Source organism: Sardina pilchardus, chromosome 18 (genome assembly GCF_963854185.1).
Source record: "Sardina pilchardus chromosome 18, fSarPil1.1, whole genome shotgun sequence".
NCBI classification, from domain to species: domain Eukaryota; kingdom Metazoa; phylum Chordata; class Actinopteri; order Clupeiformes; family Clupeidae; genus Sardina; species Sardina pilchardus.
The window spans coordinates 4,730,726-4,754,631 of record NC_085011.1 but is presented as its reverse complement, the minus strand read 5'-3'; the positions used below and the strand labels follow the sequence as shown (position 1 = coordinate 4,754,631).

Genomic DNA, 23,906 nt, shown 5'->3' with positions numbered 1-23,906 from the left:
TGAGACTCGAGTTTAATTGTTTAATGGTATATCTGATCTGTAAAACGGACTCGGAAGCATGTTTAATGTGACATCAAAGGGCCTGCACCGACAGAGAGCAATTATCATGCGACATGGTGAGATCTGAATTGATATCTGCGGGAGTAGAAGAGGTGATTGTAAACAGCAGTAATTTCCCCCCTTGTGAGAGTTGTGAAAGAGGCAAATAATAAAACATTTATCTATTCATGTTTTATCATGACCTGTAACTATTTCAGCTCAGACCTGAAAACTTTTGTAACCCTGGCACTCGTCATCAAAACTATTTGTGGATATGGGGGGGGGTTTCAAATACTGAAACTGAAACCCAACAGTGAGTCGCTATGGAGATGAGTATCAGCTTGTGTGCCCCTGTTATTTCAGCAAAGCGAGGACAGTTGGCTTTGGATGTTAGTTTTGATTGATGTGCCCTGAAACAACATCTAACATTAGATATTAGTTTAGATGCAACATAGCCATAGTCCCAGGCCAATTTTACACGTGTTAAAGCAATTTCTATTCCTGATTAAAATGTAATGAAACACAAAATGGATGATTTTGATTTGCAGGGACATTTCACTTAAGGAAGACAATACAGCCTCCCGGCTGCACTTTAATTGATTTCACAATGCTTCTCCCCTCGACGTGAAATACCAAAATAGTTTTCTTCCTGATGTTTGTGCAAAAGTTGTGCCATGCGGCTGTGTACTGGGCTCCACATAACACTCAGTGGAAACACCACCTCCATACAATGGGCTGAACTGATGTACATGATGTTGTCATTTCATCGTATGGCATCAATTTACCGTGAAATGTACTTATTTCATTCCCATGTAGCTAGAGGCTATACATGATTTTCAACAACCCCTCTCCTTCCAGCTACATTGAGGTCCAGGACTGTAATTATCAGCAGAAAAACTCTTCAGCTTTTTTTCTACATCTTTGTCGAGGTCAGCTTGGCTTATGATATAAGAGCTGGGACATTTTTAGCTTAAGTTGCACAATAAAGCTGTTTTCATTCCTCCAAACAACCAAGAAGTCAATCAGTTTATTCACACTATTGGTGAGGAACTCTAAAGACTGTTGCATACGGGGTTGTTAGGGTTGTTATACACTTTTGCTGAAACACAATTCAACAAAAGAATGCATCACCCCCCCCCCCCCACACACACACACACACACACTCACACACTTTTTGTCATGAAAAAAGTGTGTGACGTAGAAATGACTTATTTGTAATTTGGCCCGGAATAATTTCCCTTCCCTATCCCAGAACCGCCCCCGCATTTGAAAAAGCAGGATACGCCTCTGCTCAGAGACTAGGTAAGAGAAGGGGGGAGGGGATGGGATGACAACAGTTAGTCCGCACGTGAGATGGTCCATCATTAGGCCACACACACAACTCCAATTAATCTCCCAGCTGCCCTTTGCCGGACCGCACTGCTCTGAGGCTGCGCCTGTATTACTGCTCATGTGATTGATTGATCCTGACTGCAGCAGGTCCAAATTAAACCTGTGGATTGGAAACCAAAGAGGCCACTGGGCAGCAGGGCAGGTTATGAGAGGAGGAAACAGATGTTTACAGAGGTCAGCCATGCTGATGATGAATGTGGATTCTCAGCACTCTGTGAGTCATGCCATTTAGAACGCAGAAATGAGATGTCTGGCGCGGGGAAGGTTCTATTATTGAACTTATGCGGACAAAATTGTGTAAATTAGATTTTGTGTTTGTCAACACATTCCTGTGTACATACATACCTCTGTATACATTACAGCTACTGATCATATCAGCAGCATATTTTTCTTTTCCATACTGAGTACATCTTTGTATTTCCCCATGATTTCAGAATCCATCACCAGCCTAATTACCCCCCCCCCCCCTTCTCTGGCACTCATATCCAGGGTTGTGGAGGCTTAACACAAGTAACCTTTATAACCACAGTTTATCCATCTCTGACATTTCGAGTTTATCCACCTCTCAAAAGAGTTTTCACCAATTGCAATGTTTAACATTTTAACATTCAAAGATCACACTGTATTATCCATATTCACAACATGTCACCACTCCATTGAACACCACTGGTATTGTTATAAACATTGGACAATAACCACCATCATCAAACATGCTGGAGGCCTGTTTAAAAAATTCCTATACCGCGTGACCCAGTCCAGTGATCCCAGAATCTTATTCTACCACTACTGTACATCCCTGCTCCTGTCCCTCTTTCCACACCATCTCTCAGCAGTTTCATTCAAGCAAACAGACAGACAGACAGACACCTGTATGCACACACTCACTACAGACAAACACACACACACTCTCTGTCATACACACACATGCACACACTCAAATACACACTCACACACACACACACACACACACACACACACACACACACACACACACACACACACACACACACACACACACACTCACACACACACACACACACACACACACACACACAGAGGGTGCCCAGAGGGCCGGATGACTAGGTCTGGGTGTGCACATGTGATGCACATGATGAGCGACTGGCACCTGTCACCAAGACATAAGTCACGGAGCTAAAGGTCGGCCGCGCTGCCTGCTGTCAGGGCACCAGTCTTCACATGCCAGCGCCACTATGCCACCGGGCAATAGGGGTGGAGAGAGGGGTGGAGAGAGGGGTGGAGGAGGGGTGGAGAGGGGGGGTGCAGACGGGCACGGGGCAAGAGGGGTGGAGAGAGGGGTGGAGGAGGGGTGGAGAGGGGGGGTGCAGACGGGCACGGGGCAAGAGGGGTGGAGAGAGGGGTGGAGAGAGGGGTGGAGGAGGGGTGGAGAGAGGGGGTGCAGGAGGGGTGGAGAGAGGGGGTGCAGACGGGCACGGGGGCAATAGGGGTGGAGAGAGGGGTGGAGAGGGGGGGTGCAGACGGGCACGGGGGCGAGAGGGGTGGAGAGAGGGGGTGGAGAGGGGGGGTGTAGACGGCTGTGCCATCTAGCCCATTCAAACAGTGCTGTGACAGCGCGGGAGAGACCAGGCGTATATATTGAGAAAGAGCTGCTTTGCCCCCGTGAGTGTTCTTCACAGGAGTTTGCCACAGGGCAGGCGTATACTATTGAGAAAGAGCTGCTTTGCCCCCGTGAGTGTTCTTCACAGGAGTTTGCCACAGGGCAAGCGTATACTATTGAGAAAGAGGTGCTTTGCCCGTGAGTGTTCTTCACAGGAGTTTGCCACAGGGTGAACTTGCGTGTTTTTACGGGCAGAAATGCGTCCTCTAGGATTCCATGATCCTGTGGCCATAGGGTTCCACATTATGGATGCCCTGACTACCACCGCTGCTGCTGCTGCTGCTGCCTGCTGCCTGCTGATCGATTGGTGACATCAAGCACTACATGTCTTGCATCATTAACCAATTTTATTTGATGTAACACTTAATGGAATCATGAACCTGATTGATCACAAATATTGTAATAGTCACGAGACACACACACACACACACACACACACACACACATGACCAAGCAAAGAAAAATCGACAAATAAGAAAGAAAAAAAAAGGCTTCTGTCTGTCCATTTCTGCGGGAAATCACTTTAAGTGGTAGCGCTGCAATTACGCCGGAGTGATGGAGAATGGCCTGGCCAGAGTGGGCCAGAGTAGAGGCTATTTTTACGTGCAGCGGCCCGATGGGCCATTAGGGCCCAAATAATGAGGGCTAATGAGCGGACCTGCCCTATCCACAAGGCTCGGACACATCACATGCCACGTGATTTGCAACAGGGAATGGACGATGGACGCACTTAAACACACTTGCACATAAACACACACAGCGCTGATCACAATCACACACACACACACATACACACACACACACACACACAGAGTGAGGTGGATGGACGAGGTGATGCATTCTTTTGTTGAATTATGTTGATGGACATTAGGTATAGGAGAGGAATAACGGAACACTAATTCATTGATTGAGAATATACCACTATCAGTCATCTAATTTCCAATGACTGACATGGACAGAGTACAAAACCAGCAGATAAAACAGGAGGCTGAAACAGGAATAAAACATTCTCATAAAAGTAAGGTCAATGTTAAAATTCCTTAGTTTGCGAAGTACATAAAGTATATGCGCTGGCCTTGGCACAAGTTGCATCAGTGTGTGATTCAAAACATAACTTGCTATCAATTATTGTGTCAAGGTACTTATACTCTTGTTCTGTCTTTTTAAATTGTTTTGTATTTATTCATCTCTAAATGTGTCACGACTTCATTTCGCTCCCTTTTTTTAAAACAGTTTTCCTTGCCCTCTAGCAACGGGGTGATGGGTACGTAATGTGACAAACTGTTATTCATTTGGCGTCCTTTCACATCATATTGTGTGTTATTCCGACGCACATCTCTCCCAAATGGCACAAAAATACGGAGTAATAATTAGTTGCAAGTACCAGGAACTGCATCACAGCCAGAGTTTAGACCCAGCAGAGCTGGAGTTAAAACACCAGCTCATCGCCATCTGACAATGCTGAAGAGGTCATCACAGCCAGAGTTTAGACCCAGCAGAGCTGGAGTTAAAACACCAGCTCATCGCCATCTGACAATGCCGAAGACGTCACAGACAGCCAACACCAAGGATACCTAACCAGCATAAGATTAATTATGGGAAAACTTGGACTATTATCATGCATCATCCACACTTGATTGTATATATGTGTACAGTATGTCTTCAATTTGTGTTACATTAGATCTTTTGTATCATCTGAAATAATTGTTCAGAGTTTCAGGAGGCCTGTGTTTTACTTTTTTATTATGTTATTCCACATGCAATACATAATAAAACATGTGTTTCCACATTAATACATGTGCATTAATATATTTCCGGAATTGCAGCTTGAATACTTGGGTGTTTAGTATTCACAAGATGACATTTGTGTAGTGTGTACTGTAGATGAATCAATTATGGTGTGGATCTAAATATTCAAATGACATGTACTCATTGTTTATAATAATAATAAAAAACACTCGATTGAATTTAACATTTAAGGCACTCATACGTCAGATTAAATCATAACATCCTCTGAATGCATCATGAATGCAGGGCCGGGGCATAGAAGCACAGCATCATTAAAGTTCATGCTCTCCTAGACAGCAGTGCCTTTGACATTTATGCGTCAAAACACTTTGTGCTGACTCAGTCTGCGGCTATTTTCGAACCTCTCCATCTCCCGCACAAACCCATATGACAACATCATCATACTGCACCAACGGCATGGGAGCTGGACTGCACTCCTTGCTCATTTGGTATTGAACGGGACACTAAAAGTGGTTTGCTGGTATGGGGCTGTCTAAGATCACAAATGAGCCGATACAGTGTCTGGAGAAATCTGAAGTGAATTGATTCTTCATTTGCCAAAAACACTATCCACATTATAAGGAGACCATGTAGAAAATCCATATGCCAAATGTCATTTTTACTGTAGGCTGTTTTTCTGGTCAATTGGAGGCTGTTCCTGTCAAATGTTCTCTCCCTGAGACCCAGACCAGCCTCTATTAGATGGTCATCAGTACACCAAACCATTCAGAGGTTGTGAATGAATAACATGGTAGCTGTCTAAGCATCTAACTATCTAAGTCAGGCTAGTAACAGCACTGAAATGACATATATCTCAAAAGAGATCTCTCTGTGGAAATCTACAATTTATTAAATTATTATTGATGACTAGATATTTAAATGAGACAGGGATGTTCAATGTTTATTTCTAATCCGGGTTTAAGCAGTGCTGTCTGAATGCACTTAATACAGAATTAGAGTGAAGTTATGCATGTTGTGATGAATGCTCTTTTACATAGCAGTGAATATCTGTATGGCAAACAAACACACACACACACACTTTAACAAAGAATTATATAAACATCATGAAGTTGCATGAGTATGCATGTCATACCTCGATATTGTTGTCATCTCTTTAGAAGCAGAAAAACAGAAAATGAACGGATCAAGCACTATTGCCAGCATAAGGTGTCGTGTCCATTATGTGACTTGAATAGGAGACCTCTTATGCGTTTATGGGTTCAGAGTCTGGTAGAGGGTGGCACTTTGAATGGATTACAGCCAGAGTTTAGCTCTTCAAATTCTTTTTATTTCCCTTGAATGAAAAAAATAAAAATAAAAATCTCTTATGCCCAATTCCCACCCACGTTCCCCACCGCCCCCCCATGTTTTAGCATCAAGGTAGAGGCAACATCGATATACTTTTTACAAAATTATTCAGATTTACAAAATGCATGGACATTTTCCAAAGACTGGGGGAATGTTACGTCACTATGTGATCCAGGCATGGTACTCAGTGGTAGAATAAATGCTATGGTCCTTAGGTCAGGATTTTGTGATTGTACTCTGTCAGCCCAATACTTCATTCAATGCATTTATTGAGCAACCATTCACAGAGGACTTTTCAAAGCAAATTTCTGGGTTCAAGGGCCAACAGACATGTTTAACTATCCTGCACCTCACTCTACAGTATATATTTGCCATATACAGTGTAAACTTGTAATTTATAGATAACCAAGTGGTATTTCTAATTTTAAATGTACAGTGTTTTGCTAATGTTGATGTCCTGTCTGGTATTCTGCATATGGTGCAGCAGTGAGGTTGGCAGATCGGCTTCTCCTCTCCAATGGGTCTTGCTCATAGTGGCTGCAGTATGGGAGAGAGGGGGTTTATGGAGAGACAAATATAGAATTGTCAGAACAGAATACAGACATGTACTGTAGTTGTCATCATATTTTTTTTTGTTTGTTTTCAAAAACAATCAATCTTTGCCAGCATTGAAGAATGGAAGATGTCACTTTTTGGGCAATCGTTTTGGACAACTCAAAATCCTGAGCTCACCAGTTGAAGGTGGTTGAAAAAGTCTTCTACTCTGACATCGTCAAAGCTCTCTGGGAAGGCGCTCTCGCTTCTGCTTGAGTCTTCTTGTACACTAGGAGGGTCCTCTTGGCTGGGGAGAGTGGAAGAGAATCACACATGCTAATCCTGAAGACATAATTTCATGGAACCAATTCTAAGACTGAGTATAAAACTGCTGTATTTGAGTGGATTTGCCCCTGGTGTCTCATATTCTGTTGTATTCTACCATGTCAGTTTTTGATAGGGAGATTGAAAGTAGACAGACAAACCTTCTTTTCTGTCCCGACAGGACAGAGTTCAGGTACTTCTTCACTGCCATCTGTTTCCGGAAACGACTGTAGTTGTCTGTGAAAATGGCATCTGAATGCCGCTTTACTGGACTTTGGTCCTCCATCATGTCCTCACTGAAACACACAGGAGAACCTATTTGTTGGCTGCCTCTCCACAGCAGTCAAGGTGTCCACTGTATGATCTGATGCCTAAACTGCTGAAATCATTCATTGAAAATTGCATTCACCATATTTATGCTTTAGATTTTTTAATTTACTGTCTTTAGATTAGAGTGGATACAGATGTTGTCTACAACTTTGACTGTGAGCTTCTGAAATAAAGTAATTTAAAATGCATAATTTATTGATGAAAAAAAAGTCCCACAATATTAGCCTACTCAGTTTTGATTTTTTTTCTGTTTGTAGTTTGTCTCTACGTTTGGCGTAATGAAGGCAGAGACGTGCGCTTAATATAATTGTTGAAAGACTTCAAAATGGTGAAGATTCAATGTTTTCTCGTGACCTGCTTTTGTCAAATTCTAAAACGAATATAAGGAAGGTAAGCGAGGGGGGAAAACATGAAAGCGCCGTTGGCACTTCTGACTTCGACGTTTTAGTAATTAATTTACAGTTTATACGCTACCTACCTTACTCGCTTTCCAATCAATGACTCCAAATATCTTCTCGCGGATAATTGTCCTAAAAGTTTGCTGTAACCACTCGTGAAAAGACCGTCTGCGTGCCGTGAGGGTCTGCCAACACAAAATGTTTTTATTAAGGCTATCCATCTTAACTTACATTCCACAACCAATGAGATTAAACTATAATAACACCACCAATTGGTAATGATAACTTTAGCAAGTCAAACAATGAATCTTTACCTGAAGTTGCATATTGCATATATATTAGTCAATGCCAACAGGAGCAAGTCAATGTGAATGTGAGTTCAAACTTCACAATTAATATTTGAAATTGCACTAATGTGGGCTGCTGTATTTTGAATACATGTTGACATTCAACAACAAATAGGTTGTATTTCACACTGTCCATTTAACGGTAAGAGTAGCCTGGCAACGCAGTCATGAAATATTAACCTAAAATTGTGATTTGTGGTCAAAATCGTACACCTACCTCATAGAGGCATAAGGTAAACTCACAGTCCGGGAATACAAAACACTGCACAGGGCTATTATGAGCAAGAGCTGGGAGCCGTTTCTCTGTAACATCGCTTTACACCTGTTAATGGAAGATCGGATTAATTGGGTTATATCAAGAAAGCTGTGAAAGGTTATACAAACTTCAAACTTTATTTGCATCAGAAATAAATCGAACTATGGTAGATTGCTGTATCCTATGCAAAAGTTACCCATTTCTAATCTTAGTGAGTTCGATTTCAAAGTAATGAAATGTAAAGGCTCCTCAGATTTCTTCCCTTATAAATCTGTTTTAAATTCCAATGTTGTGGCTCTTGCAAAAAAAAGCTCCACAGTTGCCTTGATGTCATGCAAAGAAACAATAATTGCTTCAAAAATTACTGTGCTAATCGTCTATGTCTATGCTCAGTGATTTGAAAAAGTATCCAGGTACTCACGTCTGTTGTATGGTATGATCCTCTTAGAACCCCTTGATGCGCTGACCGTGGTACTGAAATCACAGTCCTTTTGTATTATCTCCTTAAGTTGAAGCTGCCGCTCTCCCTGGTTCCTTCACTGTCTGGCGTCTGTTTGGATCACCTCCCCATACCCTCGTTTTATACATCTGAACACTTTTCATGGAACTAGGAGCAATCAGATTTGATCAGTCTTTATACGTCATAACAATTCCAGCGGGATTGGCGCGTTCGTCATTGCGCACTCGCATGCCCAACATATGGCACACCATCGTGAAATTAAGTTTGGCTCTAACAAAATAGAATGTTTTGTGACTTTCTTTTGTGTTGACTCATCATGTGATGATATATTCAGAGGAGACGGCCCATTTCTCACAGTTTTTAGCTTGTGAGGAAGTTTGGAATCGCCAAACAATGCGCAACCATGCGCAATTGTAGAAGCGCTTTACTTTGCGCAGACACACTGTGGCACGCATCGCTTCACTCAACCCAGTTTGGATTATATATCTGAAGATATCTTATTTTTGCATTCATTCTCTACTGATATCTGATTTTTTGTGCCCCATCATTTTTGTTTAGAGCATCATGTTGACTCCAAGGACTCCTGTTCAAGTCCACCATCACAAATAGGACATTGAAATGGATGGTGTGGCTGTGCTCCAAAGGAATGCCTTGGTGTATATGAATGACTCACCCACCAGAGTAAACCACACACTTTTTCTGAGCCTCCTCATTGGTTTTGACAGACAAACCCTGTTTAGCAGATTAGCTTGGGAAAGAGTGAATTAGTGCACACATCCCACCTCATTGTCAGCAGAGGATTGGTGACATGTCATATCTGTGCACTATTACAAAAGAGAGTAATCCTCCCTGGCTCCCAGACATTGTAGCGACCTCCTATACAAACTGTCATCATCCTATACCCATACAAATAATTCCTCTTTGAATTTAAGACAATGCAACAACCTCCCTCTTGAATGTACTTCCTGTCACTCAGTAACACAATACCTAACCCTCATAGGTGCATCATCTTACCGGTGTTGAGCATCAGTATTGCGTATTGTGGGCGGCACAAGGTAGAGAGGAAAAGGCCAGGCTTCCACACTGCAACCACAGACTGATTGAATCATAATGCTAATCTAACTATGGCAAACTAGATTATGTACAAGCTAAGAGGAAACACAATCATATTCTTGAAAATTATGATCTAGAGCCGCATCTGGTTCAGACCCTGGACACTGGAATGTTTGCATTGTTGTTGTGGTTAACACATCTCTTCAACACTCTTAAACATATATTTTATACAATATGTAGATGTATTTCTGAAGTGCCTGTTTAGTACACAGGTCCCGTCATATATTTATTTTGTAAGGTGGTATAGATTGAGATGCTTGTTGTGGTCATCATATCATATTTTTGTACATTAGAGAGACAGATGCTCGCTGACGACCAAAACGAAGCTCTGATTGAAGAGGGCAGAGCAGACAGACAGACCACCCTCCCTGGTGACTCAGTTTTTACGCATTTCTCTGCAGTAAGCCACCACTGGTAGCGTGACCTTAACGCCATTTTAATGATTTTATCTGTTCCCCTATCTCCAGTGGTAAGATCTATGAGAATGATGTGATTAATGAATGAATTACAGACCAGGATGTGGCCCAATAAATCAGCCTAAAGAGGAGGCGGCTTGTCGGGGTTGGGACCGCCAGCACATTTATATCTTCACCTATGGAGGTGATCGGAAGGGTAACTGCATATTAGACTTGCCAACCTTATGAGGTGGTTACTGCCTAATCTTCATTCATTCACTTTAGATACTTGGAACAGGACAATCCTGCCTTACACTTACTGCTACAGAAAATATAATCTAACTTTTTGGAGAACATTTGCATTTAAATTTGTATGTAACTTTTTTGGTGTCTTAAATTCAATGTTTTCTACCTAATACTTGGTTTCTTTAGATACAAGATGGAACAGGAATAGCTGGTTGAATTCCACTGAATTTGATGGAATTCAGATCAGTATCCAACCAAATCAATAACAAGACTGTTGAAATGACAAGACTGTTGCCCATGGATTGTGATCTTGTTATAGTCAGAAGTCCCCACAATGGATCAATTAAACACACAACTCTTCATTGCCTCCTAACTAATGCTGTAAAATATATCTAACTCAAGCCACATGGAAGACATTACCTTCAATAATGCTTTCAGTACGTCATTAGGCTGCTAATCACAGTCACAGACTGTAGGACAACACTCCCGAGAGCAGCAGTCACTGGGACCAATCAGATTATGCTTTCCTTCTCTTTTAGCCACATTCATTTCCTCCGATGCTAAGCAGATAGTGCATCACAGGCTGCTGGTCCCTCGGGCCCCTGAGTTACAGGGCACTGATGCTATTATTATTAGCGTGGTGATCTGGGGTCATCTACAGGGTCACATCAGGCTGTTGTGCAAGTTTGATGTCCCAAGTTCACATTTGAAAAAAAAAGGAAAATTTAAGCTTTAGAAAGAAAAGGTTCCACAACAATTAGAGCTTTGTTGTTCAAAAGCAGTCACCATTCGACAATGCAATAAAAGGCTTTGCACGGTCACAATTTTAACTATTAATGTGTTTAAGTCATTATTTGTTTGTGCCAGACATGCATAAATCAAGCAGTAGAGATATACAGTGAACTATACAGAAAGCTATAGGCTTCTGTGATGACAGCCGTATGTACCAGAGAGGACGGCAATATTGAAAAATAATCAAGTAAATGCCAGGTGTGGGTTCACATTCCTCTCACGATTTACCACCACGGGACAAACAGGAATATTGGAAGACCAAAAAAAACGAGTTTAGAGCACACGAATGGGGGACAGAGGAGCGTCTTCACAGCCGCTATTGAATTCTCACTGACCTGACGCATCCATCTCCATCCCACCACCTGCCTCCTGAGCTCCATTTGAGAGAGTAGAGAAAGCACGACTCTAAGTTCCCACTAGTAGATATCACGTTCACCTCAGAAGACCTCATCCATTTATGCAAAATAACAGTCACTGATGTGTTCCTAATCACAGAAATATGCATTAGTATACATACAATTATAATTATGAGAGCAAGGAATTTGTTCTCAGTGTCTACTGAAGTCCTGAAGATCTTGAATAACTTTATTTATTTATTTTATTTTATCCCCTCCTGCTACTAACCTCCCCCTCTCTTCACTGTTACATAGTGTCCTCTTTCTTTCCATGATTGTTACATTGTTATTAAGTTATTTGATTCTTTTGACATCACATCAGTTATAATCTTAAAAAGTCAAATTAAATTGATACAATGTGTTTTCTTTTCCCTTGAGCTATTTGACAGTGCAAATACAACCAAAACATGTGTTCGCTAAGTGTTTCTTTAACTCGTGCTACCTTGCTCTTTGGTGGACGGTCCCTCGGGTAAAAAGCGTGGCGCAGGGCTAAGGAGATATAGGCCTAAGTACCAATGGCAATGATATTAAAGACGTTTAAGACATTTTTAAGTCCATTGAGTCTGAGTACTTAAAATGTTATGTTTAGAGATCATTGCATTTGTCTAATATGATCTGGAATGTAGTACTTTAAAATATCCATGTGTGCTTTGATTTTATATGGCATCTTTTGTTGCACCTCCAACATTTATTGACAACCCTGCTTAAGTTGCCAATAATCATGTAGGCCTATTGACAATTTATCTACAGTCTCACAATGAAAACCATAAAGAAATTCCAACCTTGAGAGGAAGTGAATTTATTCTGAGAAACAAAATGATCACCATTATTGTCACTATTGGCCACAATTGTTTTTGAATCTATTACTTTGTAAAATAAAGTCTCCTTTCTCAGTGAAATAGTTCTTAATCTTCAACTAGACATCTCACCAAATTGGAGAAAAGCTCTATAGGGATTTGAGATCATTCCTCAATATCTCTCCAGGTCATCCATATTCCTACCCTCCTTGTGCATTCTCCTCTTTGGTTAGTTTTCAGATCAGAGGACTGAGATTGCCATGCGAGGCTTGAGTTTTGTGTTCCATAAACCATTTTTGTGGTGATCTGGACGTGGATTTTGGTTCGTTGACCTGCTAAAAAAAAAAAAAAAATCTCCCCAAAATTCCCATCGCTCTGACTGATTTAATGTGGGACATTGTTGGGAACTTTGGGTCATTGAGGTGGTCTAACTTACAGCTTTACCAAAATGTCAAGTTGTGGTGAATTGAATTGAAAGTGGGGGCTACTTGGAGAGAATGACAAATGACAAAGTGGATAGGCTACAGTGAGTGAACAACAAAGTGTTACTTTTCCATTCAGAAAAAAAGTAACATGTATCTCTTTGGCCACCAAAGCATACCCCCCCCCCCCGCCTTACGAGCATCTAACCTTTTTTCACATGGATCTGCTGGCTGAAACCCGTCTCTGAAATCCGTCAGACCCAGCCCTCCTCCGCCTCGTTCATTATTGGCTGAGAAGTCTGAAGGAGATTCACGGGATAGCAAGATGTCCGCGTTCATTTGAAAAGGAGTGTTTATTATCGATGAGTTCCCTCTTCTCTGTGTTCGTATGTCGATTTTTAAATAATGCAACATATAAAAGAAACCGGAATCATATAAAGAAAAGACAAGGACTCCGAGCCAAGAGCCATACAATTTGTTATTAACAGGTTAGACCGGTAACCCATCACTAGCTAGCACTGTATTAGCTTCACTGCTATTTGTTAGCTAGCTAGTTAGCTTGATTCTTAATACCCAATCAGCGCAAACATGTGAAAATGAATGCGCCCGCGCATAGAGCTAGGTTAGCTGACTATGCTAGCTAGCTAACTTGTTAGATTCATGCGCCAAGTTGAAGGGTTCCTGTCTTGTATCAACTGCGTCTTGGAGAGTTGTCTGTGAACATGTTTTTGAGGAAGAATGGTAAATTGAAAAACAAGCATGAAACATGCTGACCTGTCAGCATTTAGAACTCGTGAATTAGAGCAAACTTAGTTTGGCATTTGCTAGCTAGCAAGGCACGTTACATCAAACGATGGCGTGAACAACGTTAGTTGACTAGCCCGGCCTAACATTACTTTATTAATCCAAGTTTTAAGTCTTAGCCATTTTGAGTGAGAAGTGTTTAGCTTTTCGTCTATAGTTAACTAACGTTAATGTTATGCTGTATAACAGCGCCCTGTGGTATTGCATGCATGATACGAGGCTAGGCTGTTGACATTTGGATTAAACTTTTGCAGAAATAATGCTGATATCGGGAACTCATGTCGAACGTCTATGAAGAGAGAGCCACAATGATAGCCGCTGGGGAACTGCAGTCGTTTGTCCCGTTCGGTCGTGAGCACTGCAAAAATCACCCGAACGCCGTTAACATCCAGCTGCGACAGCTGCAGCCTGCGTCTGAGTTGTGGTCCTCAGATGGCGCGGCTGGGCTCGTGGGGTCCCTTCAAGAGGTCACTCTTCATGAGAGAGAGAAGGTATGACCTGACCTCACCTCACTCTCTAGGAACAAAAACAAACATACACATGATTGGTAACACTTCGAACGAAACCAGCATAACTCTAAAACTCTGTGTGACAGGAATCCTGGCAGCTTAGAAAGGGTTCAGACGGCGCTGGTGATGAAATTGAGTTCGAGGAGGAGCTTTATGTGGCTGGCAACATGGTTATCTGGAGCCGAGGAACCAAAGGCCAAGCCTCCTGTGTCTACAAGGCCTTTACTGTGGACAGCACAGTGCAGCAGGTAGTTACACTCATGACCTGAACTGAAATGAATCTACCGAACTGCAGATTTGTGATGATGATGTGTTGATAATGTTGATGTAGGTTACTGATCACATTTCACTTGTCTTTTCAGGCTTTGTGGTGCAACTTCAGAGTTCCACAAAATAAAAAGTCCTGTAAGTGCATTTCTTATGAGGTTTTTGTTCTTCTCTAAACAATCTCTCACTATGTTGTAATTAATGCACTTGCCTTATATCTGCTTATGTGCTTGTTTCTTAATTGCTTCCAGTGAAAGAGATTGTGGAGCACACAGTCTGCATCGCTCAGGACACGTGTGTGAACGTTCACAGTGTGAGCGGGAAAGACTTCATCGCTCCCCTTCCCTTCCAGGTGAGTCACTCACCGTCTCCTCATATGAGATTCCTTTTGCATCCTTAAATTAAAATTAAAGAAGAAATTTGGCGAGTTTTCACTGGGGGCATGTCCATGAGCTCCCATGTACATGCCCATTGCCCACAGAGTGTAGTGCTGTTGCTGCCTGGCTGCATTAGCTACTGGTTACAGCAACTCGAGCTGTTTATTTGATTTTGCCCATTATGACAATAGGTCCGAGAGGCATGAATTCTGTAAAATGCAATATGGCAACATGTTTGCTGTTTCTAGTGGATTTTCAAGCCCCTTTGAGATTTCATCTAAATTATGTAGTAAGTTGCAAAAACAAATTCAGTGATGAGATCAATTCACCTGTATGTTTTCCCATGGGATGTTGAACTCTGCTATAGTGAAAACAATGGATGGACACTATTAGGGTATTTTGGAGAATCGTGTGTACACCAAAGCTGTTTATGTGGGGAGTGCCTCTGTTTATTTTTAGGATGTATCCTAAAAATAAGCATACAATGACAATTTGTATTTATTTATTTATTTTAATGAAAAATGAAGTATAATTACTGGAGCTACTGCATTTTACTCTCTTATTATGTGTATCGCTCGTGTCGAGTCGTGTGGAATTCCCTTGGTAGTCAATATGTTGTAGAGTCCCTGTATTCCCACCACAGTGAGGTCTAATTATGGGGAGTGAATCATAATCTCCTTGTTTTGCTACATGGTTGATATTCTCCAGGACCTGTCCATTTCATTTCATTTCACCAGCAACTGTAATGGGTAATTTGGCTCGCGTCGCCCCCATCTGAGGAAGGGGATCCCAGAGAGCCCGAGCCAGTGTGGTGTGGACAGGATAATTAGATATCCTGGCATGTGTAATGTTTTTGGCGTAAACACACGATGACGTGTCTCTCTTGCGTTGCTAATCGCTTAGTTTTGGTAAAAAGTGACTCTAGAGTAAGTGACGTGCAAAAGCTTGTTTTGTTATCGGAATAGTGACTTTCCAACAAACCTTCCGGTGCTGGTTATGGTGTTTCTAATGTGTTATTTTTTTTTTATTATTTTTTTTTTTTAAGTATATTTTTTGGGGCTTTTTTTGTGCCTTTAATTTTGACAGGACAGTAGAGAGAGACAGGAAGTGAATGGGTGAGAGAGTCGGGGTGGGATCCGGAAAGGACCACGGGGCGGGAATCGAACCCGGGTCGCCGGAGTGCGGTGTCGGTGCCCCAGCCAGTTGCGCCACGGCTCGGGCCGGTTATGGTGTTTCTGTTGTCAGAGTTTCATTACACTCCTAGCAGTTCTAGGATGGAAATTGAATGTGTGGGTTATGTTTGGCTAGACAGTCGTTGGGCAGTAGTTCACTGGTAGTGGGTTTGACCAGTTAAAAAGGAGCTATAAGTTAACTGATCTAACCTGCATCAAGTGAATTATGCTAAGCTAAGCTAATGGTGTCGGACTGGGCTATTTGGCGTATCTTCTTATCTACCTCTGCTGTAGACAGCACATGAGTTAGTTTCCCAAGAAGTTGGCGTGTTCTTTTAAAAACTGGTCCTCAATACATCTGTTGCACTTGCAGTCTTATTTCACTTATATCACATTTCTAGTATAAAGTTTGAGTGTGTGGGTCATGTTTGGGTAGATAAGGTTAGGTAGATGTCCGGGGTAGAGAAATAGTTAAAAACTGATCCCCAATACATCTATTGCAGTCTTGTTTCACTTATATCACATTTCTAGTTTAAAGTTTGAGTGTGTGGGTCATGTTTGGGTAGATAAGGTTAGGTACTGTAGATGACCGGGGTAGAGAAATAGTTAAAAACTGGTCCCCAATACATCTATTGCAGTCTTGTTTCACTTATATCACATTTCTAGTTTAAAGTTTGAGTGTGTGGGTCATGCTTGGGTAGATAAGGTTAGGTACTGTAGATGACCGGGGTAGAGAAATAGTTAAAAACTGGTCCTCACGGGCCCCGGCAGTGGCGCAACTGGCTGGGGCACCTGCACCGTACGCTGGCGACCCGGTTTCGATTCCCGCCCCGTGGTCCTTTCCAGATCCCACCCCGACTCTCTGTCCCACTCACTTCCTGTCATTCTCTCTACTGTCCTGTCCAAATAAAGGCATAAAAAGCCCAAAAAATAATCTTTAAAAAAAAAAAAAAAAAAAAAAAACTAATGTCCTCACGGCATCTCCTCGTCTGCTTCCAGGTCTCCACGCTGTGGCCCACCATCTTTGGGCTCCTGCTGGAGCGCAAAAACCTCGCCTCGGATGTTCCCATGAGCCCCCCCAGCAGGTACAGTAGGGCACCTGAGTAGCAGTAATAAACAGCACTATCAATTCAATTAATAACTTAATGAAAATGACTAAATACTATAATAGACAAACCATTGCGCATAAGAAACGCTTAAAAACTAAGTACATGATGAACAGATATGCCTTTAGACCCCTCTTGAAAGACCCAAAACTATCACAGGAACAGAGAGCCCTGGGCAACTCATTCCACCAACCAGGAGCCACGGAGGAAAATAGTCTTGAATTTGACCAAGCGTTTATAGCTAGCCGACACAACAGACGCTCATCAGAAGACCGCAGTGGGTGGTTGGGGATTAGATAGATGGATAGATAGATACTTTATTGATCCCCAAGGGGAAATTCAAATTATTGATAATTGAATTAAGATAGCAGGGAGCAGATCCAGTCAGTGTTCTACCGGTCAAAGTGAGATATTTTAGTTTAATTCCGGCCACTATAGGGAGCCAGTGGAGAGTAAAGGAGAGGAGTTACATGTGTCTTCGTTGGCTGATTGAAGACCAGACATGCTGCAGCATTCTGAATCAGTTGTATTGATCTTACTACACAAGCAGGTAGTCCAGCTTACGGTGAATCATAATAGTCCAGCTTGGAGATAACCGTGGCCTGTATAAGAAGTTGTTTTGTAATAACTAATATAATTAATCAATTACAAAAGACAAAGAGCAATTGCAAAACAAACTGCAGCTTAATACTTTAATATTACTGTACTGTACTGTAATAATACTGTAATATTATGATTATGTTGTTTTCGTAATCTTTTGAAGTCATAATTGACCATCAATCAGTAGACTGCGATTCACTTCACAGCCCTACTGTACAGTAGGTGGAGCTGATTCCATGAGATCTCTGGTAGATGGAGGATGATGATGTATGATGTTGATGTGCAGTACCTGTAGTTGACTGTCCCTGTCCTGTGTTCCCAGAGAGCCTCTGCCCACACTCTTCAGCATGCTGCACCCCCTGGATGAGATCGCCCCTCTGGTGTGCAGGACTACAGGTAGGACCGCACTGAAGCTCAGTCCATGTTGCATTATAATACCGTCATTTCCCAGCTAGTAGCCGCGGCTTATACATTGACTTTGCTAAATATCTTCAGCTATGAGGTTAATACACAAAGGGGCAAATAATATGGTATTATTAATATGGCTTTTTGTTTCCTTTGACTTGCATAAAACACTGTCCTGCGGCTTATACACAGGAAATAACTGTAAATGCAGCTCTGCACAGATCTGGCTGAAGGTGATGCATTCTGGGTTTGCATTGTGTTGAGTTCCGCATGCATCACATTCATCTAGATCGGCGCAGTGCTGCTTGTAATCAATGGGTGCCTCATACAGTATGGGATTTTAGACATCCTCCCTTGCTCCTCGGGCCTCGATCTTCACTGATCTAGATAAAAATGATGGGGCGGCAACAATGGGATAGTCTATCCATTGTTATTTATAGATCAGACGGAATGGCCCCTCGAGGATCGAGGTTCGAGGAGCGTTGTTGAGAGGCACCCATAGTTGATGTTCCCTGAGAGGCTGAAGATTTGCTTCCTGTGTTTGCAGCGCTGTTTGACCTTCCTTCCTGTGTTTGCAGCCATGTTTGACCTTCCTTCTTGTGTTTGCAGCCATGTTTGACCTTCCTCGCATCCAGTATGTGTCGGACAGCACGATGAGGGTGGTGTTCACCTCCTGCGACCCCTCCATCATCATGACCTACGACACCGTGCAGTGCACACACACCGTGTGGCTGCTGCGCAAAGTCACTGTGGAGGTAAGCGGCCTCTCTGTGGAACTCTACATGTGCATGTTAGCTTCTCTACCCGCAGTAGTTCCTGTACCGCTGTAGAACTCTACATGTGCTAGCTTCTCTACCCGCAAGTAGTTCCTGTACCGCTGTGGAACTCTACATGTGCATGTTAGCTTGTAGCTCCTGTACCGCTGTGGAACTCTACATGTGCATGTTAGCTTCTCTACCCGCAGTAGTTCCTGTACCGCTGTGGAACTCTACATTTGCATGTTAGCTTGTAGTTCCTGTACCGCTGTGGAACTCTACATGTGCATGTTAGCTTCTCTACCCGCAGTAGTTCCTGTACCGCACCCTATACCATATGCCCTCAGTAGTTCCTGTACTGCTGTAGAGCTCTACATCTGCATGTTAGCTTCACTACCCCCAAGTAGTTCCTGTACCGCTTTCTTTCTTTCTCTCTCTCTCTCTCTCTCTCTCTCTTTCTTTCTTTTTTCTTTTTTTCTGTATCGCTCTCTCTACTTTCACTCATCATATGATGGTTGTAAATATACAGTATATAAAGAACTGTATCAAAGATTCTTTAGAACATCAGTACATCAATCATCTCTGGTTGTATCTTCAGTTTGGCTCAGAGTGTCTGTGGAAGGAGGGTGAGTTGACATCACTGTCCCCCTGACCTTTGCCCTCTCACCTTTGCCCCCTGAACCCCTGTGTGTTGCAGGAGCAGTCGGTGCTGCTGAAGTGCCCCGAGCCCGGACCAGGAACAGGTGCTGCCAGCTTCCTGGGCGCACACCTGCGCAACGTCTCTCCTCTGGACTCGCCCGCCTCGCCACTGCACTGCCACACCCTGCACAACCAGAGCCGCCTGGCGGCCTCGCCCAGCCTGCACTCCCGCGCCCACTCCCCTGGCATATCCAACATGGCCGCCCTCAGGTAAGCTGGTGGCAGAGACGGTTTATAAAGCGAGACGATTCATATGAGGGTAAATTCTGGTTTCATTGTGACGCAACTGCCACTCCCATTTAGGAGGCAAACGGAGGTATTTATATGGGAGAAATAATTCTACACCTTTCTAAACCGATTATTTCGTCACTGAACACGCCCCTTTAGGAGGCAGGAAGTGCTGCTATTTTGTTCCATTGAAAAACCCCTTTATGATTCATCTTAGTAACTATACGATCTTTGCTGGTGGCCACCGCGCCCACTCCCCTGGCATATCCAACATGGCCGCCCTCAGGTAAGCTGCCGGGCACCGCGCCCACTCCCCTGGCATATCCAACATGGCCGCCCTCAGGTAAGCTGCCGGGCACCGCGCCCACTCCCCTGGCATATCCAACATGGCCGCCCTCAGGTAAGCTGCCGGGCACCGTGCCCACTCCCCTGGCATATCCAACATGGCCGCCCTCAGGTAAGCTGCCGGGCACCGCGCCCACTCCCCTGGCATATCCAACATGGCCGCCCTCAGGTAAGCTGCCGGGCACCGCGCCCACTCCCCTGGCATATCCAACATGGCCGCCCTCAGGTAAGCTGCCGGGCACCGCGCCCACTCCCCTGGCATATCCAACATGGCCGCCCTCAGGTAAGCTGCCGGGCACCGCGCCCACTCCCCTGGCATATCCAACATGGCCGCCCTCAGGTAAGCTGCCGGGCACCGCGCCCACTCCCCTGGCATATCCAACATGGCCGCCCTCAGGTAAGCTGCCGGGCACCGCGCCCACTCCCCTGGCATATCCAACATGGCCGCCCTCAGGTAAGCTGCCGGGCACCGCGCCCACTCCCCTGGCATATCCAACATGGCCGCCCTCAGGTAAGCTGGTGGGCACCGCGGTCAGGAATGCACGCTGCCCAGTATTGGTCCGTTTTCCACTGTAGGAACTTGGGGACAGTTTTTTAGGGGTTTCACACCTTTGTGAGTCCAAACTGTAGGAGCCACTCCTATATGCTCACTTTCAGGAACTTTTTGCAGGGGGTGAAGTTAGTCCCTGCTCAGGGGTAGGTACTTTTCAGTGGCATAAATTAGGTGTAAACAATGTAAGTTCCTGTGATGAAAACGCAACTTGTCCACGATATTCCTTAGCCAACAGTGAGCGTTACCATGACACCTCAGTATTCAGAAATCCGTTTTTCTATTTCCAGCCAAAGCTGATTTTAATGTAGACAGTGCTTGACATATCCTAAGCCGTGTAAAGGCAAACTTTCATATTTTTCTGTCAGTCAAACATTATGTAGAATATCCATATTGAGTGCAGAATTGTCAACATTTCAAAATAGATAGAAGTTAAAGCATATTCTAGTTAGCCTGCTGTTACAGTGTGCACACAATGGACAGAAGATGAAAACCGGACGGATTGCCGGTTTAAGGAATAAGGTGTATATGTATCTGTTTGATTGGGAGTAGTGGAGCTTCAGCAGCAATGTGCAACAATTGAACTGAAATTCAAAGAGCAACATGTGGCATGTGTTTACTCTGAACCAGTCTAAATACAGAAATGTTTTACGTTCACATCAAAAGCCCTTTCGCAAAGGTCGAGCAGTTGGGAGTGAACGTCATTCCTTGAAGTTGTTACAAATCATCGTAGCGCAGACATTCGGTACAGCGGCATATGTCAGACCTGCAAACTTGTCGCTTTTCGGCGACAATCGCCGTTTTCTTGGTCAATTGGGTCATTCACGTGAATCGCTCAGAACCGGAGAGTTTTTATTGGGGGGGGGGGGGGGGGGGGGGGTGAAGGCTGCCCTTAATCTGTATGCAATGCAGGCTAGAATTGCGAAACATTATTGGCTAATTCTTGTAATTGGCACTTCTCTGGGCCAATCGGAGTCTTAGCACTTGCTTCAGAATCTTGAACACAGCGCGAAGTTCACGTTTGGACGCCTGGCTACCGCGCTAGTCATTTTTGTCAGGGATGACACACCGCGGTCGGTTCACAAATGAACGTAGAGGTAAAACGACCCCTTCTAAAGCCCTATTCGCACGGGATTAGTATTACCTGTGGACCTTTGGTGATTTGTGATAATTGCGGAGAATGCCTGAGATCTTAGTCCCGTGCGAATGTGCCATGTCTGTAATTTGTAAAGTAAAAATTCCGCCGCAAATTACCTACTGTATTTCGCTAAACACAGACGTCCGGTGATAATACTAATCCCGTGCGAATCTGCATCTCAGTGATTGCCATTGCAATTGCATATCTTTTCTACTTTCTGCGTTGTTTTCGGACGTTAGCATACGACATATCCGGGTGTAATGTCAGTGAAAATAGAGTAATTAACAGACTTTGCTTATCCCGTGCGAATGCGCTGCAAGTAACACAGAGGAGGGGCGATAATTTGAAAATGACCAGAGGTCCACAGGTAATACTAATCCCGTGCGAATAGGGCTTAAGTGCATTTATTTCTTGGACCGAAAGCCGTGGAGTCCATTATCCCACTTATTCCACTGTTACCATTTGTTTTGTGTTAATTTCCTGTTATGATGTAAACGTTTAAACAGAGAGTGTTACTACTAGACAATCTTTGGTTTAAATCGCTAAAAATATGTTGTCTTGTTAGTAGAACTAGGCTACTTCTTTCCACCACATATCAACTAATTTCTAAACTTGCAGTAGGCTACAAACTGCCGTTACTAGTTCTAAATGGATGATTGCTATGGCCAAAAGCCAGTCAGTTCTATCTCTATGAACCTTAGCTTTGAAACATCGCTATTTTAATTGCCCTATTGCCATCCAACTAGCTAAAATCAACCACCGTCATGTGCGACAATGTTATGTTCTGAACGTCTACAGCTTGGATGCAACGTGACCGTTCATTTAAACTTCACAACGAGTTTGCCAAATGAATAGGCTATTCCAGTGTGATACGGCCAACAAATTGGATCTGGGTCATAGGTGTGCAAATAACGTTTAATAAACCCTCTGTAGAACGCAGGACGCGCATTGATTTGCATTGAGCTCAATGAGCATATAACAATAGGCTAACTGGAAAAAAACACCATGCAATATCTAGCTATGGTGAAGAAGAGTATGTGATGATGTGGGGCTATTTTAATTCCTAAGGCCAAGGGAACTTTATCAGGATGCATAGTATCCTGGATCCATGAAATAACTGGCCTTTAACAAAAATAAAAACATAGGCATATAAAAAAAAATCCTCCTGCACCTATGGGAATTGACCCCTAGGTCAAAACAGGCCTACTTATGCCCTCTGTATTTAAGGAAGAAAATGTGTTTATTTGTTTACATACATCATACATGTATGTATTATATATAATAATATAGTACAGTATAATATATACATAAAAAAACGAGCAGTTTTCTTTATATGCGCCCCCCCCCCCCCCGTCGGACACTGTCACCTTTTTTACGCTGAGGGGTTTGCAGGTCTGATATGTTTTGTGCTGTTCTGAAGCTATTCAAACATGTTCTGTTCCCAAAGAGCACTAGAGGCAGACTTTGGCGTAGGCGTTGTGTGTGTGTGTGTGTGTGTGTGTGTGTGTATTTGAATATTTGACTGACTGGACTTTTTTTGTCTTTTGTCTTTTCTTGTTCCGGGTGGTCCTCAGCCGTTCCCACAACCCCGGCATCGCGGCGCCATCCTTCTGCGGTGCCCAGCGCTTCAACGTGTCGTGCCACTCGCCGTCGCCCCGCGGGCACAGCCTGCTGGCGTCGCCCAACAGCACCATGAACGAGTCGGCGCTGCTGCCCGAGAGGGAGCCCATCATCCCCGACCTGTGCATCGAGCAGCTGTGGAGCGAGCCCCCGCCCTCGCACAGGTCTGTCCGCTGTGTACACACACACATGCGCACACACACACACACATGCACGTAAACACATGTACACACACTGCGCATGCATGACAATGACAATGTGCAAACACATGCGCGCACACACACACACACACAGAGTCCTCACTTCTCCGAACACCATATCAGTTTGCTCAACATTAAATTCTTGGGAGAGCATGTTGT

General features: G+C 43.5%; 2 protein-coding genes across 5 annotated transcripts in view; one reads left to right on the top strand and one right to left on the bottom strand.

Annotated features, from left to right (window-relative positions):
* Positions 1 to 6,222: 6,222 nt before the first annotated feature.
* vip (vasoactive intestinal peptide) lies at positions 6,223 to 8,943 on the bottom strand. The gene is made up of 6 exons (XM_062519566.1): positions 8,774 to 8,943; positions 8,314 to 8,418; positions 7,830 to 7,934; positions 7,183 to 7,317; positions 6,896 to 7,004; positions 6,223 to 6,700 (listed from the first exon to the last, which is right to left on the bottom strand). Exons 2-6 carry the CDS (start codon positions 8,406 to 8,408, stop codon positions 6,692 to 6,694), a joined length of 453 nt encoding a protein of 150 aa, XP_062375550.1. The 5' UTR covers positions 8,409 to 8,418; positions 8,774 to 8,943; the 3' UTR covers positions 6,223 to 6,691.
* Positions 8,944 to 13,275: 4,332 nt separating this feature from the next.
* anapc1 (anaphase promoting complex subunit 1) overlaps positions 13,276 to 23,906 on the top strand; it is a 63,129-nt gene continuing 52,498 nt past the window's right edge. For 2 of the 4 annotated variants that reach the window (XM_062519383.1, XM_062519381.1), the window contains exons 1-10: positions 13,293 to 13,460; positions 14,031 to 14,267; positions 14,372 to 14,533; positions 14,648 to 14,690; positions 14,804 to 14,904; positions 17,101 to 17,186; positions 18,130 to 18,203; positions 18,822 to 18,967; positions 19,665 to 19,876; positions 23,502 to 23,711. In XM_062519383.1, the coding sequence (XP_062375367.1) occupies positions 14,055 to 14,267; positions 14,372 to 14,533; positions 14,648 to 14,690; positions 14,804 to 14,904; positions 17,101 to 17,186; positions 18,130 to 18,203; positions 18,822 to 18,967; positions 19,665 to 19,876; positions 23,502 to 23,711 (1,247 nt within the window). In that variant the 5' untranslated portion in view covers positions 13,293 to 13,460; positions 14,031 to 14,054. Of the gene's footprint in view, positions 13,461 to 14,030; positions 14,268 to 14,371; positions 14,534 to 14,647; positions 14,691 to 14,803; positions 14,905 to 17,100; positions 17,187 to 18,129; positions 18,204 to 18,821; positions 18,968 to 19,664; positions 19,877 to 20,691; positions 20,751 to 23,501; positions 23,712 to 23,906 lie in introns of those variants that run through there. The other 2 variants (XM_062519382.1, XM_062519384.1) reach the window with 2 other exon arrangements.

What these genes read in the sequence shown, in the direction of transcription:
- vip (XM_062519566.1), bottom strand. Translation starts at nt 8,408, where the DNA reads ATGTTACAGAGAAACGGCTCCCAGCTCTTGCTCATAATAGCCCTGTGC. An exon ending in TTACCTTATGCCTCTATGAG is followed by an intron (nt 7,935 to 8,313) that starts GTAGGTGTACGA and finishes TTGTGTTGGCAG; the next exon opens with ACCCTCACGGCACGCAGACG. An exon ending in TTGATTGGAAAGCGAGTAAG is followed by an intron (nt 7,318 to 7,829) that starts GTAGGTAGCGTA and finishes TGTGTGTTTCAG; the next exon opens with TGAGGACATGATGGAGGACC.